Source organism: Poecilia reticulata, linkage group LG3 (genome assembly GCF_000633615.1).
Source record: "Poecilia reticulata strain Guanapo linkage group LG3, Guppy_female_1.0+MT, whole genome shotgun sequence".
Taxonomy (NCBI): domain Eukaryota; kingdom Metazoa; phylum Chordata; class Actinopteri; order Cyprinodontiformes; family Poeciliidae; genus Poecilia; species Poecilia reticulata.
In genome coordinates this window covers 13,408,648-13,418,412 of record NC_024333.1, presented here as the reverse complement: position 1 = coordinate 13,418,412, position 9,765 = coordinate 13,408,648, and the positions used below count along the sequence as shown (strand labels likewise).

Sequence of the window (9,765 nt, the reverse complement as noted above, 5' to 3'; positions counted from 1 at the left end):
TTTTTTTTTTTTCATCCAGACAGCTTCCCGCGACCCCCCTGCAATTGCACGCCCCACAGTTTGGGTCCAAAACCGATCATCTCTATAATGAATATATGTCAGATCTTCTAATTTCCTTTGCTGCATAATGTACATTTCATTTATTCTAGCGTTAGGTAAATGTATCTTGAAGGAGAATAACACTTAAATAAAAGTCCAACAAGGATATTAATTTAGAATTAAAAATAACTCACCCTGAATTACCATGATAGATATAATGAATGTAATAAAAGTGACATTAATGAAGGGGAAAAAACTCAATCCAGACTTTAAGTAAGTTTAGTGTCTGGTTCACAGAGTATGAAGTTAATTTTTCCCCCCAATTATTCAATAAAAAAAACCCTCAGTTGAGTAAAATACAATTCTAATTAAAACCTTTGGAATTGTAATAATTCCTTTTTTAAAAACAAAAAGTTTTGTTTTTACATATCTTGCATATGCATAGTGTTATGCTCTATATAGAGATTCTCCTTAGCTTTGATTGTATATGTCACAATTTTAATGTTAATATTCTGTCCTAGAATGCGGCTAAATGTGCCCTTTTTTTTTGAGCACCTGCCCCTTTATGGTAAATGGACTGAACTTGTATAGCGCTTTGCTTTATCCAATCATTTTTGACCACTCAGAGCACATTACACTAGTCACATTCACCCATTCGCACTCTCAAACGCTCACACATTTATACACCGATATGCAGCTCGGTAGGCAACTTGGGGTTAGGTGCCTTGCCCAGGGGCACATCGACATGTGGCAGGAGGAAGCTGGAATCAAACCTACAACCTTCTGATTGGAAGACGACTACTCTACCCACAGAGCCACAGTCGCTCCAATGTTTAGTGGTCTCTGCACGGCCCTGGTCTCTCCCGTGCCCCGGTTCAGTACAGAGAGCTGGTTATATAATGAATAAATAAATAACATTGGAAATAAATGTGTTTATTAAACAGTTTACATCTTTAATATCTTATTAATTAAATGTTGAAACCCATATTTAAAACTTGTGTTAAACTGTTGTTACAAGGTGTATTTTTACTGTACTTTACAGAGTTTTGGAAGAGCATAAATCTATTTTATCAGAAAAAAAAGTTAGTGGATGGGACTAAAACAACTTACATCCAAGGTGATTGGTCCACATTTGAGTTTGCGTTCATGTCAACCAATCGGATTTTGCAACCTACTTGTTAAGTAAAAGTTAAAATGTACAGTATGTCTTATGGAAGACTGTAGCAAATGTAAAATAATTGAATGCATTGTCATTCTGTGTCAGTTTTACAATCACATGTAAAAGTTTATTGAAAAACATTTTTATTGGAAAGTGGCACTTTTGGTCCTTGCTTCATGTGATTAGACTCTGACATAAGTCTAATTTTGTGGTCCTAAAAGGAAAGTCTTTCTCACAGCCCTGTTCTAATTCATAATGCTAGAACTATGACAAAGGTGTCATAGTTCTAGCATTATGAATTAGAACAGGGCTGTGAGGATATAAGGATATTGAAACTGAAAATAAATACTGGCTCTAAAAATTAACATTAACTTATAAATGTAATACATGTGTACTTAAAGTTCTGAAAGTCAAACAAAAATTGATAGTGAAAAATTAATTAAAATTCTTAACATATACATAAAAAAAAAATCAAGTTTTCACACTTATTCTTTTTTAAAGGTTTTGTTGGCTCTAGTGGCCTTTATTTGAGGGCAGTTTGACAGGGGGGGCGGCGGGTGTCACCAGGCCGGGAATCGAGCCTGCGACCACCGACATGAGGACCAAGGCCTCAATATGTGGGTTGTGCTTTGCCCCACACCACCACAGTGCCCCCACACTGATCCTTTTATTTCAGTTTTTTTTTGTTTTTTTTCAGATCCAAATTCAGGGGCTGCATCTTTCGAAGGACCTGGTCAGCATAGGGTGAGTGCTTTGGAAGCCTAAAAGCACAAAGGCCAAAACATTGATATATATGCAATATATATCACCAATATATGTTAAAGGCTGTGAATTCAGATGGGTTTGTCCTTCACCAGCTGTTCCTGCCATAGATATAAATATATATTCATGTCTAGGTTTCCCTCCCCCATCTTATGTTTCCTAACAATCATGACAATTTTTTTAATTCTAGAAGAACTCTAGTTCTACCATCACTGCAGTCATGTTATATCTCAGGCTGAGAGATGATTATATCTCCATCCATTCCAACGCGCTTATTCCAGGTGGAATTGGGAGGGGTGCTGCTGTCCAACAGTCAACGGACAAGAGGACGGGTCACCCTGGACAGGTCGCAGGAGACAGTCATGTTCAGGTAAAATGAGTAAGCTTCTTGCAATTTATTACTTTATGGGTAATAAAATTACCAACAATTACATGTAGCCTAAACTTATAACCTTATTTTCACACTCATAACAAATGTACATGTTAATAAAGTCATTTAAACTAACTTTTAAATGGAAGAAAGTAGAACATTTTCTTTTCAGGGTATTATATGCTCTGACCACATAAAAATAATGAAAATCATACCTTAAAACTAGAATTCTTTTTGTTCTCCATCCTCCCTTTAACCAGACCAAACTATTATACTGCAGGAATAACCTGAGTGAGTTAAATAATTTGTTGCCAACCAGAAGACGGTAACTATTAGGAAGTACATTTCTATTTCAGAAGTAATAGACCACTTTCATCTGGAACTGCCTTAGTTTGCTTAAAACATGGTAATGCGTTTTAGAAATCTTCCCCCACTAAAATGGAGCAAATATTTTAGCCACTTTAAATTGATACATAAAAAACTAAAAATCCCTGAAAGCTTTGAAAAAATTGCAGTAAAGAAATCAAAAATCTGAAATACACTCACCAAAGAAGACACTGATTTTATTTATTTTCTCAATAAAAAGCAGTTGTAATATTTAACAAAACTTAATATTTTTAGAGCAAGCTAAAAAAAAGCTGTTACTTCACATTGTTGTAATAACCCATGTAATTGTATGTTACATACCTTTTATGTGCATACATGTTTATACCAAACGATGGAGAATTATATATTTTTTTACCATTTGTAGTTGCAGATTAACATGAAGGATATACATACTAATTAACAAACACAAATGTGGAAAAAAAGGGTTACACATTGGAACAGATCAAGTCATTTGATTCTGTGTAGTTTATATCAAAGTTTGCCTTGGTTTTCTTTTTGGACACCTTTTCTTGCCTGACATCAGATCCTAGATGGCGCTCTTTGCTGTGGATGACCTGAATATATTGATCAGTACTGCTGTTTTGTTGGTCACTGCTGGAGGCTATGGAGGCCGAGTCAGATTCAGTTAGATGAGTTTCAAGCTGACCCCTTAACTTGGGCTTTAATTGAGACCCCATATGTCTGCTTCTGGTGGGGGACTGATGCTGTCTCCTTGGAGAATGGACAGGATGCCTTTGTGTGTGAAAACATACTTTTTCTTTTATACTGGCCTGAGACGGAGACGGTAAGTTGAAATCTCCCCAGTCAACTCCTTCTTTACCAGCTTCCTCTTCATCATCTTTTTGAATCTCATTCCTTGCTCTTTGACTTTCTCTAAAACTATCTAACCTTTCACCAATGTAGAAGTGCGCTTGTTGGTGGTGGTCAGGCAATGAACAAGGTCGAAGGCTTTTGCCTAAAGAAGTCCTTTTCCTGTCTTTTCCAGTTTCTTCCTCCTCTTTCCTGAGCTGCTGTGATGTGTGGGAGCGAGGGGGATGTTGGGGATTGGTGCGAGGTGTGTAGTGTTTTATGTTGCGCGGGTATAGCTCTAGGATCTCTGTGGGCTCCTCCATGAGATAGTGCCTTGGGATTCGTGTGGCTGAGCACAGTAGCTTCCTACGGGGCCTGTGCTCATTGACAATCACATAGCGGGTAGTGGGACCACGGCGCCCCCCATAATTTTGGGCAGCAATGATTCCAGCAGCCTCAACAGGGTGTAGAGAACGAATGGTTTTCCTGTACAAGGGGTCAGTGTGGATTGCATTAGAAAGGCCAGATGGTGGATTATATGCCATGTGGTGGCAAGACTTGGATCTGCAGGAACCACTTTGGCCACCAATGAAATGTCGAGGTCTACTATGAGGGAAAGGGGGAGAAACAACATTAATCAGCTTGTACAGTAATCATGTTCTATTTATTTACACTTTCCCAAGTTGCAAGAGCAGACAGTGAGCCAACTGCATGCCAGAATCTGTGTGAGATATATCTTTGTTCACAAAGATATATGCACTCTCATCACTATGCACTCAATCCAAACTTCTGAAAGCGTAACTGCTGTCAGCATATACATAGTCAGTCTTTAGGGTGTTTTCACACCTGATAAAGGCTTAAAAATGATAGCAGCTGCAGTACGCCACAAGCTGATAAACAGCTTTAAATTTAGATTCTGCGTTTCCTCGCTCTCTGTGATGGCACGCAGACGCATTGCCATGGCAACTGACCTCTGATCCATTTGCATTCTCACAGCCTTCTGACCAGAGTTCTCTTCAGCCGGACAGAGACCTAGGTTTGTAGGCACTTTAGAGTTCTCTTTTTTTAGTCCTCATTAGAAATCTGACTTTCTAGACAAACGAATTAGAGTCTGATTAAAGTGGACTAAACAGGGCTGGTGTGAATGCACCCATTCACACCAGGTTTGTGACGAGCAATGGTGCAGTATTCTCCAGAAAGACTGTTGGCATAAAGAGATTGCAAAAACTGCGCTACAGGCAAACCTGTTGTGCAAAAACACCTTCCAAATAGAATATTTGAAGTGAAAGGTGGAACATGATCCATCCCAAGTTCAGTGAGTCCACTATAAACTGACCTTAACCCATCTTTGCTATCTTTGTTACGGTTGTGTAAAATAATCAACTTTATTTATAAAGAGCTGAAACAAAGTGCTGTACATGAGAGATAACATAACAAAGCTAAGCACACAACAATATACCTGAATTAAAAGCTCAACACAAAAAAACGTAAGATACATTAAATCAATACCAATAAAAGTTTAGTAAAATCAAATCTCATCTGGGTTGAAAACTGATGAGTAAAAATATTATAGATGGGTCTTAAAATAACTTGTTTAAAATAAACAACAATTAGCCTGGTGGGGGAGGGCAAGCTTATATACACTGGAGCCAGAATGTTTAAGTCAGGGGTTTCAAACTCAATTTACCCAGGAGCCACTGGAGGCAGAGTCTGGGTGAGGCCGGGCCGCATAAAGGATTCCACAAAAAACATAAAAAAAATATCCTCAAAATGTCATCAACATTTAATTATTTCTCCAATACATAAAGTGGATGGAGGATCAAAACCGACATAAGAAATAAAAGCATAAATATATATTTAGTTTTTCCTTTTCCTTACACATGAGTTTCCGTCAAGTAACGTATATATTTTCTTTATTTCCATGTCAAGAAAAATATTGTGCTATTGTGCTTTGTCTTTTTTTGCTTCTCCCTTTTCTGCTCGCTGTATTTCGTTTGCTGTTTTTTTTGCTGCATCTTTTTTTTTTTTAAGTTTTTTTTTATATTTTATTTTTGAGATATTGAGAAGATTACAAAAGCACAGTTTTACCTGGGCAGTCGGTAACACAACAAAACCACCGGGATGAAGTTTGTTTTGGACTGTGGCCTGCAAAGATGGCACCGAGCGACTGGAGCTAAACGCCCCACAAGGTCTGACGCAGTGACGTTGGTTCCAATAGTAGACATAGAAGGCAGCTCCTCATTTACATAACGATGCAGCAGAAAAACAGCAAAGGGAAAATACAGCAAGCAGAAATACAAAGCAAATATCAATTTTTCTTAACAAAAAAGCATGTTTAGGGGATATAAAAAAGAAAATATATACATTACTTGACAGAAATTCATGTGTAAGGATGGTCCTCAATAGAACTGCAGGCTTTGGCTTTGACAAAGACATGATGAGGGTGTGACAAAATTTAGTTTATTCTACTTGGCGTCACTCTTGTTCTACGTTTCACAGAAGTCCTTAGCCAGCTGGCAACGTATGGAGAACGTCTCAACGCGTGACATCATTACCGCTTCTACTTGCCACAACAGCGAGGCGGATGACAAACAGCCTGGTAGCCGTCGCCTTTCTCTGCGTTTGATCGTGGCATTTGTTAATGCTAGAAAGTACCGGAATGGTGACTGCAGGGAAGGACAACTGGTACCAGACTGTTCCATCATCTGCCACACTATTGTTACAAGAGCAGTGTGCATGAAGTCAGTGTAGCTTAGCACCGAATGTCAGCCATGACGAGGAACGGCGGGCGGGACTTCCTTCAGAGGTCCGCTCACCTTAATTTTATACTTTCATATTATGGTGGGGACCACGAGAATGAGACCTCTGGTTTAAAGGGATCCACAATTAATTGGAGCAATAGACATTATTTGGGAAATATTTATTTTACATGTAAAAAAATTACAGTAATAATACTGTAGGTTATTTAGTTTTTTATAAATTTTAATAAAATATTGTCACATGACAGACGTTCACTCTGCATTGCATTATGGGCAAATGACATCAAAAAGTTCAACTGCCTGACTCCCTCCAGGAAAAATAGTGATGAGTAACGTTATCATATGGAGTGAAAATAGTCTCCAAATATTGGCGTGTATGATGCTGTATTTGTAGTCTGTGTAAGCTTCTTCATGTGTAACTTTGGATAGTTGAATCTGTGAAACATGATTTGTAAACCGTAAAAGGAAAATTTGTGCGTAACTCCGGGTACTTGTAAATATGTGGTCAAATGCATTCACAAATACAATACAATACGAATACAAAATAAAAGTATACACAAATACAATTTCTACAAATATAAAATTTCTACACACAAATTTTTTAACTTCAACTTCACAAAACATAATTACGAATTCAAACCTTCTACGCCTACAAATATTGAGAAAGTACGCACGAGTCGCCTGATACACATAGAGAAAACTGCATTTACGCACAGATCCGGTTACGAATGCATGAGGATTTTTGATTCATTTCAGCCTCTGATTTGTGCGCAAGTGGTGTCTTTAAATCCTGGTGGTAAACTGGGTCATGTGATTTTTGCTCGGCGTCCAGTGTTTTCATCCCCTGAATATTTGTCACTGTGCTTGTGCCGAAGTGGCAAAGATGTTATTTAGTTGGAAAACAGAATATTTCAGTACTTATTTATAATACTCCAAAACTGTTTATAGACATACTGTGCATTTTTGAGCGGTACAGATGAGATGTGTAGAAATTTTATATTTGTAGAAATTGTATTTGTGTACACTTTTATTTTGTATTGGTAATTTCCTCATATTTGTGTATGCATTTGACCACATATTTACAAGTACCCGGAGTTACGCACAAATTTTCCTTTTACGGTTTACAAATCATGTTTCACAGATTCAATAACACCCCAAACAGTGACACAGTGTGGCATTATCTAAAATTACACCAGTCAAATATGATAACTACTGGGGTAAAGTTAGCCTTCCTATGTTTACTCTGTAGACTCCAGGACAGAATGGACCTGATGATGTCATCAACCCATCGGTGAAAAAAATGGCGACCTCCATGGGTGAAAAACATAACTAAATATATACATTTTTAAAGTAATTATGAGTTTTGGTATATCACAAACAGCAATTTTTTAGTTAATAGGAAAATAACTGCATATTTAGTCCAACGTGTTCAACTAATCCCAGATCCCTTTAAAACAATCTAGTGATAATAATTCCAGGCCATCTGTCTACAGAATCCTGAGATGAATATTTTGATGGTGTTTTTATTGTACTGTAAACCTTAAAGGAATTTAAAAAATAGCTCATGGGGAGTCTTGCATTCTGCTTAATTATATAAAGAGAATGTACCAAGCTGGTCTCTGGCTGTGGAATAAGCCAGTTTGGGTGTGGCTTTATCGATTTGTGTAAAATAATTATTTCCCTAACCCTAACAATAAAGCTTGGACATTTTTACTTTTTTCTATGTGAGTTTATGGTATTGCAATAAAAACTGAATTTATTTTAGGGTAGTTGACAAATTTTTAACGCGGTGCCAGTAACTTTGAAGTGAATTGAACTGATATAAATCTCCTTTTCTCTAAATAAAAACATTCAAAAATTTTGGAAACAAGTAATTCTCATTCTTTGTAGCACTTCTTCAAAAGCAAATAAAATTAATTTCTGAATTATTTGCAAAAGTATCTACACCTCTTGAACTTTAAGATTATAACTGCATGTCACAATTTTCAAAATTTTAATCCATAAAACTTAAAAAAATGAATTTTGCTTCCATTTATGTACTACTTTGTGTGGATCATTAACATAAAATCCATGTGTTTTTACTGTAAGATGTAAAATAATAAAGAGGTATACCTTTACAAGACGCTGTACAGTTGTAGACTTTGTTCTAATTCGTTGAAAATTCTAGCAAAACTATCATGACGTGTTTAATACCTGTTTGGTAAGGGTTCCACTTGGTGTTTGGGTAGTACGATCACAGCTGGTCTTCTGACAGATTCAGACACATGTCCTTCATTCAGGTCAGCTCCTGAAGCTGATTGGGTGATGGTACGGATACTGTCACTATGATTAATAGGAGACTGAACGTTTGTAACGCTGCCATTTTGCTGGGAAGATGAGGTATGTATGGAAGCTTCATGGCTTGGGATGTCACTTTCCTGCTGATCTGGGTTTTTGTCAGCTGAGGCCTCTGGGGTTTGCAGCCTTGCTGTGACAGTAGCAGCATAAACACAATCACAACACTAGTTTTATCAGAACAAACCCCACAAAACTCCAAAAGTACCTGCAGCCATCTGAAACACTTTTTTCTTGTCCTCTGTCCGCTCCTAAAAAGATGGGGGGATGGGGGGGGGAAGAGATAATCCAACCAAAGAAAGAAAGTAATTCAACAACAATTGTTATTTTTGTCTCAAGTACAATACAATGCACTGGCTACATGTCTTTTTCAAGGACTGATTAAGAAGAGATTAAAATCGAAATTCCCAAAGGAGAAATAAATATTGCTGTAACTAATTTGTAATGTATTTTCCGCACTATAAGGCACCTAAAAACCTTCGATTTCCTCAAAAGCCGACAGTGTGCCTTATATATGGACCAATATTGAGCCACAACAGGTCTAGCAACTACAGTAAGCAGCCGCCGACTTTATTTTCGCCCGTAGAAGAAGAAGTGTGCGGTGCATGCTGGGATAGTCGTCAGAACACTGGTTTGTTAATAAAGTTTGACTGACCTATCTACCTACCGACCTGATAATCAGGTCGTCTGCAGGTCATTTTAGCACCACGTTCTCCATCAACATGCTGTGCTCAAACTGAGAAGGGTGACCATCGTCCGGCCACGCCCAGTCCAGTCGCAGAAGGCTCTCCTCGCCGACCGGAGTCGGACTGTTTTGTTGACATTCTTTATGTCAACAAAGTGGCTTTAGACATTCATCCGGGTAGCTTTGACTAGGGTTACCAAGGGTCCAGTCACTATACATTTAAAGCCGGGAGGGGGGAAGAGAGACAGAGACTGTGGCGGCAGCGTGTCGGTTGGTCTGTGTTACCCAGAAAGCAGTTGGGCACAATATCGCAACACCGACACCATGAGTGAAACAATGACTGGGGCAGACTACTATATAAAGTACTGGGGGACAACTTTACATATGTGGATGTGTTATGATTCATGTCCTGTCCATGCTGTGTTAAGCACTCATTCAGTTCACCTGCCACGCCTGATTGCTTACCTGTTCCACCTGGGCC

General features: G+C 38.1%; 1 protein-coding gene and 1 long non-coding RNA gene across 11 annotated transcripts in view; one reads left to right on the top strand and one right to left on the bottom strand.

The window, feature by feature from the left end:
• Window positions 1-1,773: 1,773 nt before the first annotated feature.
• Window positions 1,774-9,765, top strand: part of LOC108166197 (uncharacterized) — a 16,873-nt gene continuing 8,881 nt past the window's right edge. Inside the window, exons 1-2 of the long non-coding RNA XR_001776475.1 lie at window positions 1,774-1,942; window positions 2,242-2,330. This is a non-coding gene — a long non-coding RNA (uncharacterized LOC108166197). The remainder of the gene's footprint in view (window positions 1,943-2,241; window positions 2,331-9,765) is intronic.
• Window positions 2,892-9,765, bottom strand: part of tmc3 (transmembrane channel like 3) — a 120,931-nt gene continuing 114,057 nt past the window's right edge. For 9 of the 10 annotated variants that reach the window (XM_008405084.2, XM_017304092.1, XM_008405081.2 and 6 more), the window contains 3 exons: window positions 8,808-8,850; window positions 8,459-8,732; window positions 2,892-4,112 (listed from right to left, as the gene is read on the bottom strand). In XM_008405084.2, the coding sequence (XP_008403306.1) occupies window positions 3,143-4,112; window positions 8,459-8,732; window positions 8,808-8,850 (1,287 nt within the window). In that variant the 3' untranslated portion in view covers window positions 2,892-3,142. The remainder of the gene's footprint in view (window positions 4,113-8,458; window positions 8,733-8,807; window positions 8,851-9,765) is intronic. The other variant, XM_008405082.2, reaches the window with a different exon arrangement.